The 20,356-nt window shown below is 41.8% G+C and overlaps 1 protein-coding gene across 2 annotated transcripts in view; it reads right to left on the bottom strand.

The window, feature by feature from the left end:
• Positions 1–20,356, bottom strand: part of LOC134180681 (TBC1 domain family member 9-like) — a 47,847-nt gene that overhangs the window by 18,299 nt on the left and 9,192 nt on the right. Inside the window, exons 9-15 of one of the 2 annotated variants that reach the window (XM_062647859.1) lie at positions 16,513–16,589; positions 6,953–7,009; positions 6,824–6,886; positions 6,305–6,437; positions 6,130–6,240; positions 5,954–6,045; positions 4,199–4,339 (exon numbers count right to left, since the gene is read on the bottom strand). In XM_062647859.1, coding sequence (XP_062503843.1) covers positions 4,199–4,339; positions 5,954–6,045; positions 6,130–6,240; positions 6,305–6,437; positions 6,824–6,886; positions 6,953–7,009; positions 16,513–16,589 — 674 coding nt within the window. The remainder of the gene's footprint in view (positions 1–4,198; positions 4,340–5,953; positions 6,046–6,129; positions 6,241–6,304; positions 6,438–6,823; positions 6,887–6,952; positions 7,010–16,512; positions 16,590–20,356) is intronic. The other variant, XM_062647860.1, reaches the window with a different exon arrangement.

The following is a 20,356-nucleotide window of genomic DNA, read 5'->3' on the forward strand; positions in this document are numbered from 1 at the left end:
GTGGCGTAGGGGAAGGCGTGGAATTCCGTATCAGCAACCCATATCCTCGCACGTCCCAGTGTCATGTCAACAACCGTAGTTTCCGGAAAAAACAAACGCATACAGCCACGCATTATACATCTAGAGCTGAACAGGTATTTTGTCAAATCCCGGATGTGGGCGCTCTAGTACACACGCTGGGGCTCCGAGGTGTGCAACAAAAATGCAGCGGACAGCCACAGGCCGTACACTGTGAACGTGGCAGGATAGAAAACTCAGAGATACTTGCGCGTAATGTTTTCTGTAGAGGCTATAAGAACATGAAGATGATTAGGTTGATAGGATAGCAAGAAGTCCTTGAACTAAAAACCTGCCATTAGCGTAGTGCACGTTCTTGCAACGATTGCAGTTTCCACGTCTAGAGGTATGGCGCATATGCGGATGAAGATGATGTTCCTAAACTCACTGGGTAGGACATGCCAACGGAAGTCAAAAGGGAGAGGGGCTGGCTTGCAGACGAGGCATGCAGAAACGTGGATGGGTTTGTAGCCAAGCAGGGCAGAGTCGAGGAAGCGATGAAAGTCTGTCTCTCTCTTCATTGCTATCTCAAACAATGGCCACTTTTTAGTCAGCCTTTTTTAGTAATTTGTCAGGTGGGTTGTACTAATTGCATGCCAATGACTCTCTTTTATCAAAGGCATGCAACATCAAAGTGTCATCTAGAGCCATGAAACCTAGCACTTGGTCAGGCATCCTCGAGCTAGCTGCGGTGGCAAGTGTCCTTTATCAACCTGATCGTGCAGTGTATTCCAAGAGATTTGGTTTGGCAACACAAATACATGGACACATGTACCAACCTTGAATTACTGCGGCAACCCATGATAATTGTCATAAATTGATCCACTACAGCAACCATCAACTAGATCTGAATGGGGAAACATATACCTCCACCCAGACCACTTTGTTCCTGGTGCTTGTATATCCAGTGTGATGGACTCAGATGTTGGAAAAAGATGTGGTGTGATCGGTGTGTGTACACGTTCGCTTGAACGCGTCATTGCTACACTCCTCGAGGAAGTATCGCAAGGTCTTTACTCCCAAGCAGGTGTCCATTGGACCCGGCAAGAATGTATATCACCCTTGTGGTTGAAAGTTTTGGTCTTTGGTTGTCTCACAGCCTCGACATTTCGAAATCAATTGCACGGAGATCAGCACTGCATAACCACCTGACCGGTAGCCAAGCCACCTCACACCTCCATCAACAGTTGTCCATCAAACTTTGGCTTTATAATTCTAAGACAGTTTTAGAGATACTAGCATTTAAGAGTAGGGAAGATATCTTGGGGTTAATTTGAGATAGTTGTGTTGGGGTTGGGAAACTACAGTAGAATAGAGAAAATATATTGATAAGAAAATATATATATATATATATATATATATATATATATATATATATATATATATATATGTATATATATGATGAATTGTAAGTGATAAGTAGTATTTTCCAGGATTGGAATGTCCAACCAGACGTTTCTAATGTCCGGCAAATTTTAAATTGACAGGACATGATGTCCGGTGGTCAGTCAAAAACTATTTCGCACACTGGTGTATTATATGTCTATCTGTGTTATGTTCAACAAGGTTATGTTCAATGAGGTCTATTCGACAAGTCTGGAGTGGGTATTATATTGAATAGTCCACCAATCATGCAGTAACTACATGATTATACATGCATAAGACTCTACGTAGTCCAACTAGGGAAAGGTAAAGTAAAAATAATATTATCACCAAATATGTCAACATTAAACATTTGATGACGTCATTATATTTGATGACGTCATATTGACGGTTGGCAAAATATCCTGGCTAGAACACTGTGCATTTTCCTGTATTTTATGCTAATAAGCTTACACAATGAGCTGCAATGTTATCGACTTCCAAACTACAAAGAAACATTTTCTCTCACAAAATATTCTTAATTTCAAGACATGAATATATCATAGATAACATTTGGCATTATATCAGCACAAGTAAAAACAAGCAACAAATATTATTGTCCAATATAGGTCATACTAAAATGTCCCCGACAATAAAGTACAAACTAAGATTCAACCAGTTTCGAAAAACTGTATTGAGTACTATCACCGGCAGAGGAATATTTTGAAGTATTTCATATCATTCTATTCTCAGATGTTGGTTCTAATTACTCGTCAGGTCACTACTGACCAACGCACCTAGGTTAAAACACAAACATCCTGAAAAACCCTTGAAATTTCTTGCCCGGCAAATACTATTGTCCACTACTGTACATTCAATATACCTAATGTGGAAAAAAATGCCATCTACTATGAACAATAGTTGAGTTCATAACAGCTTTAGTTATCCAACATTTTCACTTATCCAACAGGGGTCCGGTCCCAAGGGGGTCGGATAAGTGACACGCAACTGTATTGAAAAACATTTCTGTGGGTATGCACCCGAGACAATAAGATAGCATGAGGATTACTCAAAAATAATAATGATTGACTAATAATACAGCCAGACCAATTAAATTTCTTGATGCTCGGATTCACCGGTCCAGTTTTGAGCTTAACCAAAATAATATTTGATGTGCGTATTCGCAATGATATTATGCTTGCTGTAAAATAACTTGGTAGTATATATACATCCTATGACTACATATCACTGACTCTGCAAGTGTTAACAGTTCATGTGGTCCAGTGACTGTTTCCCCGTTCTGCTTGGTATCAGCGTTATTTGTTTTAGTGTCCGTTTTGTTACTTCACATTTGTATGTAGTGCAATAAAAACTGCACATGCTTAATTAAAGGAGAACTCCCACGATTTTCAAGTTGGGGTCAGATACAAGATTTTTTTATCTTGATTGCACTCGAAAAACTTTGAGTTCCCTCCATGGCTTCTGTAACATAGAAAAAGCACCGCAAAAAGAGGGAGTGTTAGCGTAGGCGTGGTTGATGACGCAGTTGGTGCATGACCTCCACGTGTCGTGCACAAGGCGTGCTATCTACTTGGCTTATTCGACGTGAAATGGTCCACTGCATTGCTTTTGCCTGTAGCCACAACAGCAGCGACATCGCCAGGTGTCAGCTTCTTCAGGCTTCCTCTCAAGAAGCCAGATTTGCTAGAATCATGGCTACCAAAGTTACGTCTGGTGGATCCGCCTAGCTCAAAAAACAGCCGCGTTTGTTCGGATCACTTTGAGTCCTACAACGCATGCTGGAATGACACGTCTGATACCCTTGCCCAGCCTCTCGTGCACCCAGCAAGTAAATTACCTGTAAACAGTTAGTCGCAGCAGCCTGCGTGAAAATTTTACATAGGCAAGCCAGTCCAAGTTCGTCTAGGTGCTACTCGCCTGGAAGTTAGTGGCTCTCTGATGGGATCCCGTCGCCAATCGGTCATCAAGACTATAGCTGTTCGAAGAACGTCTTCATTGAGACACACAGCAAGAAGTTCTCATGCTGCGTAATAATTACAGATCAGATCCTGAAGCTTCCACCCTATACCCTAGTTCGTCCACTTCCTGGCAGCACAAGCACTCAGCTACGTTAGGTATTACAGAACACCTGCTGCAACTGCACCAAGCAGTGTTCCCAACTCGATTTTCGTTCTCATCAGACAGATCTTCACTGGTGATCTGTCTGCCGTCATGGCCGTCAATGTATTCAACTGCGTTGATGTCACGCTGAGTAGGTCCGTACTCTGGCTCGAAACTGTAAGGTCGAACACCAGACAGAAAAGAACAACGCGTATGCGTTCGAATCCGTCCGCAACTGCATCTAACCCGATGGCATGCGCGTGTGGCTTTGCACCAATGACGTCATGTACCTCGCTTACCCAACACGCCCCTTTCTTTCAACGTTTCTCCTGCCGTGAAGATGTCGCGCACAAAACCTATGTCCCTTCGAATTGTCGGTTTATGGAAGGGACTTGTATCTGACCCCAACTTGAAAATCGTGGGAGTTCTCCTTTAAAATGTCATTACTTTTTTTATTTCGATCAGTCAGTCCAGCTTTCATGTCCAAGTATCTGAGCATCAAAAATTTAGTTGGTCTGGCGTAATTAGGAAAATCAAAGTTCAAGCTAAAGAACGTTGTCCAACATGTTATTTTGCTCTGACCTTATTCATAAAGCATCTATTATACAGTAACCAAACTTCTATACTATCAAGCACTAATAACTTAATTATCACTCACCTCCCATATTCTGAGAAATGTAACTCCCACAAATTCTCTTTAATCACTTCACGATGATTGAAATCATCTTCAGCCGTTTTGTCAAACAATGTCATTAGTGGACCGGTGAGTTCAACGCGACTTTTCACTCCATTGAGATTACTATAATAACAAGACATTTAAATTTACCATATTATCTCCAACATAAACACAGCTCTCCAATACAGTTACGTCTCCAATAAACACATTACAGGACTTCATCCAAAAAGTCACAGTCTCCAATAAAAGCATACATCTCCCGAAGTAGTACCTATTACCAGTAGTCAAACGCAATGTACTGAATGGTAATAAATTATAGCTAAATAGTATCCGACCACAAACATCGCATCCATGTCCACACCACTTTCGAGGCGATTGCAATCTGATCACGATAAATCTAATCCCCATCGAGAGGTGTATTCAATCCAAAGCGATGGCAATTGGTTAAATCCAATTACAAAATAGCGGGCGTTGCGCTAAGAGTGTAGTCAGAACATCTAACCCTCCTCACTCTTCTTTGTTCTGGCTCAATTAAATTGCCTTATGTCAGTATAGCAAATTAACACTTTTCCCAAGCAAAGAACCCACACATACACATCCGGCATCTTAAAATATATCAGTCATGTGATACCAAAGAGAGGTGGAGATATCGCCTTTAAAGTGCAGAGTGGACGCTTGCGACCCATGGTCTATAGTGTGGACAGGGATTAACTTGCCCTAAAATTCCTCCATACCAAACCAATTTCTTTCAATTCTCAATCTCTTTATTTCCCAATTATCAGAGTCTCACATAGCTTTAGTTCACAGTTCCAACTGCAGCAACTGCTACTTATCCATCAATTTTCAAAACAATAATAAGAATCTTTACTTTTTAGACATTCATGTTTAGCACAATAAGATGCTCAATTCTTGACATGTTATCTTAGAGTGTGTTCACACCAGGCTTAATCATGATTAGTTTGGCGTTAGTGCACTAATGCCACTCGTTCTCAACGGTTCTAATCATGATTAGTGTACCGCCATTCTAACGCTGTAAAGAGTAGTATTACAACCACATTAGTGGCGTTAGTGGTTGCACGTGACTTTGGCACGTGAGGTAGTATAGCATGCCGCCAATGTCTCTGATGTGGTGTTGTATGTTTAAACGTACGAACGCAGCAACAACATGGCGACGTATATGGAAGCGAAGGCAGATATACATATACTACGTACGTGCCTGTACATGTGACAACTGCCTGCCGTGTCTGAACGCCAGAGAAAGCAAACTAAATGTTTCTCTCTTCGAAAACCTAAAGCAATGGATTTGTCAAGACAATTCACGTGAATTCTTGCCGGATATGACGGATGAAAACTGTCGAGGCTGATTAGACTCACGTGCCCACGTGACGTACTTACTAATCATATTTAGTCCAGATGTTGGTGTGAACACACTCTTAGGCTGACAATGGCAATGAATTAGAAGGTTCAATGTAACATTATGATATGCACTCGTTTCCTGCAGATCATCACAATTTGAATGCTCTTGCCATTTTGAACAATAAATAAGCTTCCATGACACAACAAAAAATAATTTACTATAAAAACAAAGCGTACTAAGAAAAGAGTTGCCAGTACAGTTAACCTGCCAAAAATCCATGAAATCCCGTTACAGAGTACATACAGCATCACAAACCATTGATAAAGATTGCCTCCAGCTGCCTGTCTTTCTAATGTGTAAATCAGATTGAGATTACTTACAGTTTCTCTGCAGTTGGTGTTCGAGAAAGAAAGTCTGATATCTGTTCACAAAGCATGTCTCGATCTTGAAGTGAGGCAAACAGAAACGTTGTCTGCAACAACAAAAACAAACAATAAAGAACACATTAGTCCCCTCATTTAGTTAAACATAAACTTTTAACTAAACTTAATAATACCTTAGACCTTGTTGTTATATGAATGGCATTAGGTAGTACATCTGACTTTGTAACCTTCTCCACAGATGACATTTCCCTCATAGGAATCACTACATTGCAAAGAAGCTTGATCTGCAAGCACAAGAATATTACACTGACCATGGCGGCAAACTATTACATAGTGATTCACTCATACTTTACTGGCAAAACAAATGTAATTTGGTGAGCAATAAAATTTTCCCAGTACATGAGCTTTTGCAAATGGAGTCCACAAAGTGCAATCACAAAATCCATGAAGGCGTTCACCTTGGGGAAGTGCAAATTGAGCCCTACATCAATACACACAATTAATTCAATTTCATTCCTCATTATAATCAAGCAGGTACACAATTTAAGTTCATTTTTGTTGGACTTCCCCTTTAAACAACACAAAAAGTACCAAACAGAAGTATATATCACATGACAGAATGCACGCACACACGCTCCTCCTCTTCCTCCTACTAGCTGATTTGCCCATTCTTTGCTGTGGCAAATTAACACCAGATACCAAATATTAGGCAAAGACAACACAAAACTCCCAATAGCCTGTTTCCCCGTATTTGTGACCAAATCACATCTAAGCTATTTCAACATCCCATTAGACGTCATCACTTCAAAGATGCTGCTACATGCACATATACAAGCAAATGAAGGTTATCATAAGGTATATCATTACCTGTACAGTTCACTCTGGGCTCGTATATCCAGATCCCTCTTGAGAGAAGATTGCCTTGTACTGCTTGCAAACCACAAAGAAAGCAATCAACTAGAGCCGCTAGAAATAATGAAACGCAATAATAGTCACCCAGCAGATGACAGCGGTAGAGAGAGCAAACTTGCACTTTCATTTCCATCAAGAATTCTAAACAGTACAAAACAATAAAATTAACCTAAACATGCCTGTGTTAACTAAACCTGTATGTACGTATCATATCTGTAAACATAAGCACCCCTTGGTGTTAAGCAAACTAAGACAATCAGTAAGCATGTCTGATACAAAGTAAATCTCCTGGGACAACTATGAAGCAGGGGAAGTTACAGAAAATGAGCTCTCCTTCAGAAATTGGTATCTCTTATTGTTAACTAGCTCACAATCCTGTTCTCCGCACAGGCAGATTAGATTATTAGTTGTTAGTAAAATTAATTTATCATCGTATGCATTCATGAAGTACATGTATATCTCATTCACAGAATTAGCAGCCACAGACAGAATTCTCATAAAGTTAATTAATCTAATGTTGTACGAAAATTTACGTTGTTGCATGAGTATCCCGTTCTGACCATTTATCTATTAAATATATCTCGTTCACATGCATTTTTACTCTGTTCTGAAGAATTAGCAGCCGAACAGAGAATTTCATTTAAAGTTATATCCTGTTCAATTAAAAGGTAACTGCAATGCAAAAATCAAAAATTCTTTTATGTTGAAAATTGATAGTTCTAGGTGCATACATGACAGGAAAAATAGTTTTAGATTTTTAAGTTAGTCTTCGCTGATATATAGCAGGTTAAAGTTGCTTCCGGTTCTTCAAGTTCCAGTAACAGGGGTGGTGTAGTGTACACGTCACAGAGGGGACACGCATGTGAGTCTGTATAGTCAGCGGCCTGTAAAAATGACTACATCTTCATATCCAAGACAACGCTACTAGGGTAGAGATGACGACAGCGACAGTTATTCTTCTGAAGAGCCCTCCGGTGGTTGTTAAGTGATGATAGCATTCCGTTACCGCATGAATCACAGGATGAGGAAATCTGCTGAGAGCCATTATAGTGATTAGACCACACAGGTTCGAGCTCAGTGACAGTGTCTCTGAAGCTGAGAGATCACCTGCTGCCTTGGAAGCCAACGAGAGAGGACAGGCCACCCAATAGCCTGTCACCATCGTAAGGAAAAGGAGCAAACATAATCAATGCACATCTGAGTAAGTAAACAACCATCACAGGTGTAGCTGTGGTCGTTGTGAGATGATGGATACGTACTCATGTGGAGTGCGTGTGTTGTAAAAATGTATTTGAGGTTGTCTCAAATAATGACACGATAATAATGTCGAATACTAGTAACAATAGTGGACAGTGTTTAATACTGTCTGTACTGGTGACTTCATGCAAAACTATTTAGCTAATGCTGTGAGAAAGAGGACAAATGAGTTGACGTTCGTGCGTTCAATTCACGTTGACGAACGGTGACACAAGGTTTGACTTCACTGTACAGTACTGTAATCCTTACGACTGCATTCACTACACATGATGAGCACCTGTAGTCAAGTCTAGTCACTAAGAGTCTGACCTCTCCTAGCCATTTGCAGTAGTTTTAGGTTTACACGAGATTCTTCCTTATCCTCATTTTTCTCGCTTCTCAAATGCGGCTCTGCTTTTCTTTTGCAAAGGTTCCAGAATGCTACCATCTTGAAGTGTAGAGGCAGGTAGATGGAACATGGTGGCCTTAATTTTGCTCTTCTACAACCCAGACCAAGCACCTCGAAGCAACCAGGATCAAAGTGGCTCTAGAGACTCCTGTCCACTCAGTACGACGCGTTCTAACTCAGTAGTAGTCGCCTGGACAACACAAACATCTCTCGTCCTCCTTATTTGCGATTCCCACTCTTTTCTTAGCTTGGGGATCTTCGGAAATCGAAACACGCTTGTGTATGACTTGCACGAATTGGTGCATCCTGCAGCCACGCAACATCAAACCATTCTTTTGCCACGGATTCCTTTGTTTACAGTACACGCTAGCACGGAGTCTCCCCTCCGTGATAGTCTTGCGTAGGCAGACCTTAACCCCGCCCTCAACATTCCGGCAGGAAAACGGTCTGGTGAGATTCCTTTGATCTTGTCATGTTGCAGCATCACCGAATTCTGGTGAACTAAAGACCCTATAAATGTTACAAAGATGCAAGATAATATTACCACTTCTCATGCCAGTGGTTGCATGCTAGGTGTCTACAGGATGTAATCATCGATGCTATCTTCAACACTAGGCAAGCCACAAATAACGTTTCATGGCCTGTACCGTTAAACGGCCATCACGAGGTGAGTTCTTGTCGCGAAATGTCGTCGAAATGGTGTGTGCGCGCCCTTTGCAGTCATTGGTTTTCACTTTGCGATGCCGCGATGGTGACGAGCATGCATGTGCTCGGCTAGTAAGTAGGCTAGTCCAGTGAGAAGCTAGACGCTAGGCTGTATGGCGAGGCGATCATCTCCTATATTCTCAGGACATTCACGTAGTTGTCAAGAGTTCACCGGAAACACGTCCAACACAACAACTCACAGCAACTGTGCACTGCATGATGTCGCTTCGCTGTAAGAAACATGCAGAGCACTAGTACGTCGCCACACAGCCTTGCATCTAGCTTCTCACTAAACTAGCCTACTTACTAGCTGGACACGTACGTGCTCGTCACCACCGCGGCATCGCAAAGTGAAAATCAATGACTGCAAAGGGAGCACACACACCATTTCAACAACAGTTTGCGACAAGAACTCACCTAGTGATGGCTGTTCAGCGGTACAGACCATGAAACGTTATTCGTGGCTTGCCTAGAGTCGAAGATAGCATCGATGATTACATCCTGTAGACACCCAGCATGCAACCACTGGCATGAGAAGCAGTAATATTACCTTGCCTCTTTATAACATTTATAGGGTCTTTAGTTCAACGGAATTTGGTGATGCGGCAACATGGCAAGATCAAAGGAACCTCCCCAGACCCTTTCTCCCGCGTGGCATGAGGGCGAGGTAAGGGTCTGGCTACGCAAGACTACTCTGTGACGTGTACACTACACCACGCCCGTTACTGAAACTTGAAGAACCAGAAGTAACATTGACCTGCCATTTCTCAGCGAAGACCTAACTTAAAAATTTAAGACTTTTCTTGTCATGTATGCAACTAGAACTATTGATTTCCAACATAAAAGAATTTTTGATTTTTTTGCATTGCAATTACCCTTTAAAATGATCGAGTATCCCAATGTATGCCAATGTATTTGTTGAGTATCCTGTTCTAATTTATCATAAAGTGTATCTGTAACTGAGTGTCTCGTTTCAAAAATGATCCCGTTGATTGGATTATTGATTGTTAGTAAATATCCCGTTGAAGACAAAGAGAATGTAGCCAAGGGTCCCGTCTCAAAAAATCTCATTGATTGGATTATTGATTATTGTAATACCTTGTTGAAGCCATTTCGACAGCCTCATTGGACGCCGCATTACTTTGAAGAAGTTGCTGCTGTTGCGGAGAAAAGGTTTATCAAACCTGGTATCTATTTGACGCGAATCCAGTTAGGAAAATATGTCTGGGCAGCAGAAACTTAGAAGCCACGTGTAGTCACATACTCACCTGAACAATCCGTTCCCCGTATATATATTAAGTCACAACTCGTCTGACTCTCGCAATTTCGACCGTCCCATTGGGCATCATCACTTTGAAGACATTGCTGGCATTGCAGGGAACAGGTGTATCAAATGTGGCAGGAATTTGATTTGCCTACACGGCTAAACGAAAGGTAAGCGTTTTCCAAGACCCACATATACTAAAAAATATCTCGCCTCTTTCAACTCTCCCGTAATAATCGACACGCTCCGCATGTACTGTCCAACATCAGGAACGAGCAGTCTAAATTAGGTAGAGATACGATAAGCCGTTACAGAAATATTCGTGCGCGAGCGGAGGCGGGTTCATAGGCAGGAAATCACATCGTCGTGGCAGAAGTCTGGAAGACGACGACAGCTTCACTTTCAACCTCTATAGATTCGAAGTGCGCAAGCCAAATTCAGTGGAGATCAGACTTGCCATTGGTTAGGCAAACATCAGGAGTAGAAGATTACAGAGGTTAGCCGAAGCTTTGTAATGTTAATTAATAATAGCTAGCAGTTGAACTATGTATTAATACAAATGACTGTGAGAACGTTGCATTGTTCTGTTAGCATTGTATAGCTGGTAGCTTTCTTGATATCCCTCCCTCCCGCCCATGTTTTAGGGAGGTTATATGAAATATATATCAGGTAGCGTGCCAGGGGAGGGGCCTTGTCTCATGTACGTCATTAAACAGAATGGGTTCTGTGATGGTGTGTTGAGCCTGCAACATCAACTCCACTGACCTCTGGGCTCAAGCGAGGTGGGGACAGTCTCCACATCAGCTTGACTGACCTCTTGGGCCTACATGATAGTTCTAACGGGCATTGATCCTCCAATGTCACCTGAGTGACCTCTTAGGTTCACGCCACTTGTCGGAGCTCAGCGTGTGAGCTGACCACTCTGGTTAACCCATCGTTCACAAATCCCTCACAACCTGACACGTTGCCCCATTGAAGCTCACACTGTCTCGTGTCTACACGGTATCGTAACTAGCAGGCATGTTGCTTACAACACAGTAGCGTATTACAAGTGACGTTAACCTGATTTACACACAGATACACACACAGACAGACAGACAGCGCTCCTTTATAATTGATTCATTTGGAGATCATCTCCTTGGGTGTGGTCACGGTTCTCTACAATCCAGACGTCATAACACTCTTCGAGACATCATCTATCACACGTTACTTGTTGATGTTGCTGGTTCATGCCTTGAGGAGCGTGGCAGTAGCACTTCTTTCAATCATCCTGGGGATGTCTATCATCCCAATTTCACAAACACCAAGCCTGCTTATTTTGATGTTTCCATTCGGAATACAATGCAGCCTTCGTACATTGTACCATCTTCAACTTTGGCTGGAGCTGCTGCATTTGCTGGAGAGGAAGAAAAAGACGCTCATCACCAGGCGAACGTGGACGCTGCAGGCGGAAGTTTCTACCCTTTGATAGTTGAAACGCTTGGTTTTTGAACACCTGTTAGTTTAGCTACACTAAGAATAATTGCCTCTAAAACAATGACAAAAACTAGACTTTTGTTTAGTCAAGCGTTTAGTAATTTGCTAGAACTATTATCTGTTCGTCTTTGGCAGTTTAATACTAGAATGTTAAATGATAGATTAGATTTAGCAGTGGATGTAGAGCAATGTGATTTAACCACTGTATAAATCAATATAAATTAATAAATATATATATATATATATATATATATATATATATATATGTATAAGTACTTATATAAACGGTAATATATATATATATATATATATATATATATATATATATTCTTGTTCATTACCCCACACAATGTGAGTATACGTATTGATTATCGTATGATTAGCGTGCTTTGTAGCACCCTAGCTTCGTCTGTGACAATCAGTGTCCAGTAACCCACTTCCGCTACACATTGACCGGTCAATAAATCGGGCCGTTTAACTGCCTGGTGTTACTGGTTTATCAAGATGTGAATTGTTTGTGAACACAAAAACTAGGCTACTAAAACATATCTGTCAGCCAGAACAAACAATACTTAGGTCTACGGATCCGTACAGAAGTTCTTTCATGCGTGCATCAAGTGCAGACCTAAACTGAGAGTCGTCCTGGAAAAAATTAACAATACTCGCGTGCACAGAACGCTGTAAACCAGCTACATGGTAGAAGGTGGATACGGCTTTCCATCTTGCCTCCAAACTTCATGCACAAACCGTGCAAGCCAGTAGTTCATTTCTCTGTTGTTCATAACATGTAGATCATGCACGTACCGCCCGGGCGCTCCCTCTTCAGTTGGCTGCTTGTTTCTCCATTTCTTCTATGCGTTGAACACTCTAACCGCCCACATGCAGTAGCTTTTGTGGTGTTAGGGGGAACACACAAATCAAGAAACTTCTGAAAACTACTGGATGAAATTGGAAACGAGAATGCTAATCAGAAACAACATCAACAACTAGCAGTTTACTAGCTTCCAAAAAATCAATAACTGACAATTCTGCTGTTTCAATGCCCAAGTCGATTTCAGCCTGCATCTTCATCACTGAACATTTGCTACACAACTGATTCAAATTTCGCTCCTAAAGGATGTATCAACGCCTCAGCTGGCTGCTACAAGCCAGTTATAGACCTATACATATCACTTTTACAGTGCCACTACGCATATCTGGCCATAACTTTCACATGCCCTACAGCAGAATTCCGAGGTCCTATGGTAACGCCGTCAACACACACGTGTTCCTTAGCGTGAGGTCTCTTCAGTAATATAATTATAAGCCTATAGAACGTTCTGAAAAGAAGATAGAAATGCAGTGTGTTGATTGGCTGATGAATAGGCAAGGCTAATCACTGATTGGTCGACACAATTGACTCTGCCCCAAGAACGTTTGCATGTTGGTCATAACCACGCAACAGTCACCATCTGCCTTACGAGTTAGCGTTGATGCAGACCGTTCGTGTAGAAGTTGCAAGCGAGAACTATTCAAGAATCGGCGGCGAGCTCTATCTGAGTGAAAGCAGAGACGGAATAGTGGCTTTGCTGATGAACAGAAGGCTCCCCTTTTGAGGGATGTCAAGACGTCCACTCCGTTGTTCTGTTTCTTCTGCTGAAGATCCTCTGGAGACTTCTGCGACCTCTGCGACTTCTATGGACTGCCAGGATGCGGATCCTGAGACGGACAAGAGATTCGACAAGCTGATCCGTGACTGGCTCGCTACTGTTCCTCATCGTGATTGGATGACAACTTCTAGATGTGGAGAATTTATTGTTTCGTGTAATCTAGGTTGAGTGAACATTAGTAGTTTTACACATTATGTGAAGATTCTGTTGTAATAATTATTTTATTAGCATTAGAGGTATAGCAATTAGAACAACAACTTCATTGTGTCATAACTCCGTAATGAAAGCGTCTTTTGAAAATCGCCTCGATAATTTTTGCCCGAACGTCTGAATAACGTACTCGTTTACGTTCATTGCGAGAACATGACCGTAAAGAACACCCGCTCCGGGGACCCTTTTAATGAATATCTGCGTGTGGGAATCGATAGTTCTAGTTGCATACATGACAGGAAAAATAGTTTTAGATTTTTAAGTTAAGTCTTTGCTGAGAAATAGCAAGTCAAAGTTGCTTCCGGTTCTTCAAGTTCCGGTAACGGGCATGGTGTAGTGTACACATCACAGAGGGGAGACTCGACACTAGCGTGTATTGTAAACAAAGGAATCCATGGCAAAAGAATGGTTCAGTGTTGCGTGGCTGCAGGATGCACCAATTCGCATAAGTCATACGCAAGCGTGTTTCGATTTCCGAAGATCTCCAAGCTAAGAAAAGAGTGGGAATCGCAAATAAGGAGGACAATTGCAGAGACGTTTGTGTCATCCGGGTGACTACTACCGAGTACGATGCTTCCTACTGAGTGGATAGGAGTCTGTAGTAGCCACTTTTAGCCTGATTGCTTCAAGATACGTACAGCCAGGTCTATTCAAGAACTTGGTCTGGGTTATAGAAGAGCAAAATTGAGGCCACCATTTTCCATCTACCTGCCTCTATACTTCCAGATCGCAGCATTCTAAACCTTCGCAAAAGAAAAGGAGAGCCGTATTTGAGAAGCGGGAAAAAATGAGAGTAAAGGAAGAATCTCGTGCAAGACTAAAACTACTGCAAATGGCTAGGAGAGGTCAGACTCCTGATGACTATATCTAGACTTGCGTCTAGGTGCTTGACCGTCATATGTAGTGAATGCTGTCGTATGCATTACAGTATACTGTACAGTAAAGTCAAAGCTTGTGTCAATGTGAATTCAATGTACGAACTTCAACTCATTTTGTTCTCAGCAATAGCTAGAGTCTTGCATGAACTCACCAGTACACTGTGCCACTATTGTCGCAAGTATTCGACATTATTATCGTGTCATTATTTGAGACAACCTCAAATACGTTTTGACAGCACACGCACTCCACACACGTACGTATCCATCATCTCACAACAACTGCAGCTGCACCTGTGATGGTTGCTTACTTACCCGGATGTGCATCTATAACGTTTGCTACTCCTTGCGATGGTGACAGGCTATCAGGTAGCCTGTCCTCTTCCTTGTCCACTTCCAAGGCAGCAGGTGATCTCAAACCTTTAGAGGCACTGTCGCTGTGTGATCTAGTCGCTATACTGGCTCCCAACAGATCTTCTTCATCCTGCGATTCATGTGATGACGGAACGTTATCATCACGTAAAAACCTCCAGAAGGCTCTTCAAAAGAAACTGTTGCTGCTGTCGCCTCTACCCTAGCAGCGTTGCCTTGGATATGAAGATGTAGTCATTTTTACAGGCCGCTGACTATACAGACGCACATGCATCTCCCCTCTGTGACATGTACACTACACCATGCCCATTACCGGAACTTGAAGAACCAGAAGCAACTTTGACCTGCCATTTCTCAGCAAAGACTTACCATAAAAATCTAAAACTATTCTTCCTGTCATGTATGCAACTAGAACTACCGATTTCCAACATAATTTTTTTGATTTTTGCATTGCAGTTACCCTTTAAAATCACCTCGGTGATTGTTTTAGAAAACACTATAACATAGCTTTGGACGAAATTTCAGAGTCGTGCGTCTTTCTGACAGCGAGAAACATGACGGAATGTTCAAAACGTCGATCATTTTCGAACAAGAAATTGAAAGTGGAAACAATATTTCATTTCTCCTCATTGTCTCTGAATTTCAACTCAATTGTGAACGCCAAATTTGAATTATGTGCGTTTGACTTTCGGAACCCCAGATGGCCAGATATGCGTGGTGGCACTGTACCAGTGCAAGGGGTGGTGTTACTGCTCGAGGCAAAGCCGAGGACTATAACCCCACTTGGAGTGCCAGTAACAGCCATATAGCATGCTAATCATATGTTAAATTATTTATACCATGGTCATGTGACAGAGTACAATAATAATCGGAAGTAACTTATTGCACACTTGTCCTGCAATACGTCAAATACACCACCTCAATATGCGCTCATGACTGGTCGCACGTCACATGACCATGGTATAAAAAGATAGTGTCAACTCAAGAATAGAAATGTCAAACATCAAACCATATAAATACACTTAGTGACTAATTCAGTGTTCCCCAACATTCAGAAATCAAGGTAAACCATGCATCTAAAACAATGTTTACCAACTGTGCCATAGGAAGATGTTCACGACTGGGGGGGAGGGGCTGTACTGTGGGTGTCATCATGAGTAAGCAAAAACTACCTCACTTGCCAGACGGTAAACAGATTTGCAAATGTCTCTAGCACAGAAAATTTCAATTCCTACAGTAAGCAAGGGGGCTTCAGTAAGCGAGGGGGCTTCAGTAAGCGAGGGGGCTTCATCCCCCCATCCCCCCGGTTCCTACACCGGTGACCAAGTCACGTCTCTATCTCAAAAGTAGTACTCTTAAACTTCTACACTAATTAATACAATACAGTTCTTACTGAATCTAAACCTTACACTTAAACTTCAAATGAACACTTCATACATAGCACTCACTTCTTCATTGTCAGTTTTGCCAGTTGCTCCATTAAACCAAAAGCCTCATCAGCATTCCGTAGTAGAGAAAAAGAATACTGAAAAAAAAGGTAATTAAGCAGGTGAAGAAACAGATGTCATAACGTGGAAGGTAACTGTAGAACTAGAAGAATGAGTTATTCAAAATATTAATTAATGGCTACAATAGACAGCACTTACGCCTTCGTTTACTGCCAATACTAACAGAGCTACTAGCAGTGGCACAGTATACTTAATGAAAGAGAGAAAAATGCAGTCAGTGTCGCTAGTAACATCATAGCTGACCCCTTAAGCCTGGTTCACAATAATGATGCCGAAGCGAAGTTAATGTTCACGCTGACACTGGAATAGAAATGAATCCTATTCTAGCATCAGCATCAGCGTCAACATCAAAGGATGCCAACTGCATCAAGGCGGTGTCTTTAGTAGTAGTAGTAGTAGTAGTAGTAGTAGTAGCAGCAGCAGCAACAAGAGAAGAAACGTCACTGTGAAGAAAGGGTGAAACGAACAGAGCATGCTTCTTTTACTCCCCTGGTGTTTTCCTGTACTGGAGGTGCCAGCACTTTAACTTCAGCGTTTTTGAAAAGACTACGGTCTCTACTGTCTCTGAAACAAAACATTGTCTACAGCACTTCCATCAACTGGACAAGATGTCGCATTGGCTTTGCCTTATTACGCACATCCATCATGTGTCTCAGAGGATGCAGAACAAAAACACCTATCAACAAAGACATACTCTTGGCTTCGGCTGAGAGTAGACTACCTTGCAGTTAAATTTTAGAACTAAATATGTGTTTAATGTAATCGTTTTGCGTATGTTGCGTACAGTACCTTTGATTAATTATTTATCTTGTATGATAGAGTTTGATTTTCAAATATACCAGTTCTCAGTATTCTATTAGTCACAATAACTAGTTTTATTGTTATATGTACCAGGGTTGTCCCCAGCATACAAAAGGCATGGCGCTCCGCCATGCCTTGGCTTCCACTTGGTACAGGCCCGCCATGCTTTGCTGTATGAGTAGGCAGTGATTAGCTATGAAGACAATGGACTTGTATTTGTATTTTGAAAAGTGGGAAGTTGTTTCAGGCTAACAAATAGTTCCTGGGATGCTTGGTTTGAAGATAAGACCAATTAGACAAAGACTGCCATATGATACGAACTTAATTGTAATACAAGTACTTAAAGATAAACAGTGGTTGTCTTGCACTCTGCCCACTATTTAGGTCAGTATCTGATGGTAACAAACAAAGTCTGTAGATGCCTGGCCTTCTTATCCTATATAAAGGGAGGTTCTCAACTTCTTGAGGTCTGGAAATTTTCCCACTCGCATTAATCTAGCTATCATGTGGTCAAGCACAGTGAACTAAGACAGAAAGAAACTTTTTTTTAAAAGATAAACCACTTTGTTCCTTTTGTGCCTGAGTATTCTGCGACAACAATTTGTGGCATCTCAGCGTAAGCAAACCAGCATCAAAGCTTTTGTGGTGCGGCCATAAAAATTGGAATGGGCGGGACCAAAATTTAAGGTGGGCGTGGTTATTTCCGCCATGCCTTCCAAAAATCCTGGGAACACCCCTGATGTACATATGTAGTACGATTTGTTGAAATACATTTTTGAGATCAGCATTCAACATCCATGAATGTGGAAAAAAACGTGAATATGCGCAGCGAGTACTGGAAGTGGAACATGTCAGCTTCACTCCGTTGGTTTTTTCCTCTGCCGGTGGCATGGGCTCTGAAACTTCCACCTTCTACAAACATCTTGCCAGTTTAATTGCCAACAAAACTGAAAAGAAATATAGTTCAGTGATGGAACTTCTGTAGTAGTAGTAGTAGTAGTAGTATATTACTCAGCAAAATAGAAGCTAATTGCCCAGCATCTATGAAACGATGCGTTGAACTTGCCTCTGAAAAGGGTGCATCAAATTGGCTATCCGTTTTACCGGTTGAAGAACATGGTTTTCATTTGAGCAAAGGAGATTTTCGTGATGCTTTATGCATGAACTATGGTTGGATGTTACCAAATCTACCTTCAAAATGTATCTGTGGATCTGCTTTCAACGTTGACCATGCAATGGTATGTTCTAAAGGTGGCTTTCCGACGCTAAGGCACAATGAAATTAGGGATATAACTGCCGATCTTTTGACTGAAGTGTGTCATGATGTAGCGATAGAACCGATGTTACAACCTCTGACTGGAGAAAAGTTTCAGAAGAAAACAGCGAACATGTCTGACGAGGCTAGACTTGATCTTTCAGTGAGAGGAGTCTGGACAAAAGGAGACCGTGCATTTTTTGATGTAAGGGTATTTTACCCAAATGCGCACTCCAATAGTCAAGGCTCTTTGAGATCAGCATTCAACATCCATGAATGTGGAAAAAAACGTGAATATGCGCATCGAGTACTGGAAGTGGAACATGCCAGCTTCACTCCGTTGGTTTTTTCCTCTACCGGTGGCATGGGCTCTGAAACTCCACCTTCTACAAACATCTTGCCAGTTTAATTGCCAACAAAACTGAAAAGAAATATAGTTCAGTGATGGAACTTCTGAGATGTCGGATCAGCTTTTCTCTAATAAGATCTTCTGTTTTGTGCATTCGCGGAAGTAGATCAGCCAAGCACAGGCCTCTAAAATGTCATGACATGGATTTAATCAACAGTGAGGCTTGCCTCACTAAGTAGATTGTGACGTTGACTTAAGTGGGTTTGTTTAATTGAATGGATTGATATAGTGTTGTGTTGCGTGCCGTTGTAGTGGCTTTTGTAGTATGGGCATGACCGGTGGATGCTTTTGCTGAGTAATAAACTACTACTACTACTAGCAAAAGCATCCACCGGTGTAGTAATAGTAGTAGTAGTAGTATACATTTCAACAAACTAAATAACATACAACACTATAAGTGACAGATATACGCACGCAGCAAAACAAACAATTAAAAGTCAGTTACTACTTTATGTCATTACACTGTATGCTTAACTATTATCACAAGCTATAGTCACCACCTACTCATCTAGGTGGGCCTCACTTTCAATGAGTCCCAGCAGGTCCACTTTGATAGGTCTATACGTAGAGGATCTTGTTCCACGGATACACAGTATACTCGAGCGAAGTAGGGCAAAACTCAATCTACAGCGAATTAATTGCATAATTCTACTGTACTGCTCTCCTGACTTGGCTGCATGCAGACTTGCCACTCGCTTATAGAAGGTTGTTGCCTCTGGGCCTGTGCTTCCGTATGACGTAAACACTAATGGAGTGAAAGACCCATGCTCAACTTCCCGAATTCTCTCACCGTAAGCGCGTTTCTTCTCATTCTCGTGACTCACATAGGCGGATTTGAGTGAAGAGTGTTTGCGGTTGGAAGCAGCGTTTGGGTAGAAAACCCTCACATCAAAAAATGCCCGTTCTCCATGCCTCCACACTCCTCTAGCAGAAATGTCGACCCTAGCGTTATCATCTGTGATGGCAGTGCGATGCGCAAACTGTTCTCCATCCAAGGGACGAAGTACAGGTTCGATTGTAACATCTGTAGAAACCTCCCTTAGAAGATCAGCTGTGATGTTCCGGATCTCGTTGTGCCTTAGCGTGGGAAAGCCGCCTTTCTGGCATATCATGACATGGTCGACGTTAAAACTGAGGCCGCATTCACATTTCGAGGGCAAATCTGATAAAGGCCAGCCATATCTTAAGCACAGAGCATCACGAAAATCGTTCTTGGCAAGATGGAAACCATGCTCTTCAATAGGCTGCACGGTAAGCCAGCTCGATACTCCCTTTTCGGATAGGACTTCCAAGCTCCCTTTTATTTGCGGTGATGCATT

Source organism: Corticium candelabrum, chromosome 6 (assembly GCF_963422355.1).
Source record: "Corticium candelabrum chromosome 6, ooCorCand1.1, whole genome shotgun sequence".
NCBI classification, from domain to species: Eukaryota; Metazoa; Porifera; class Homoscleromorpha; order Homosclerophorida; family Plakinidae; genus Corticium; species Corticium candelabrum.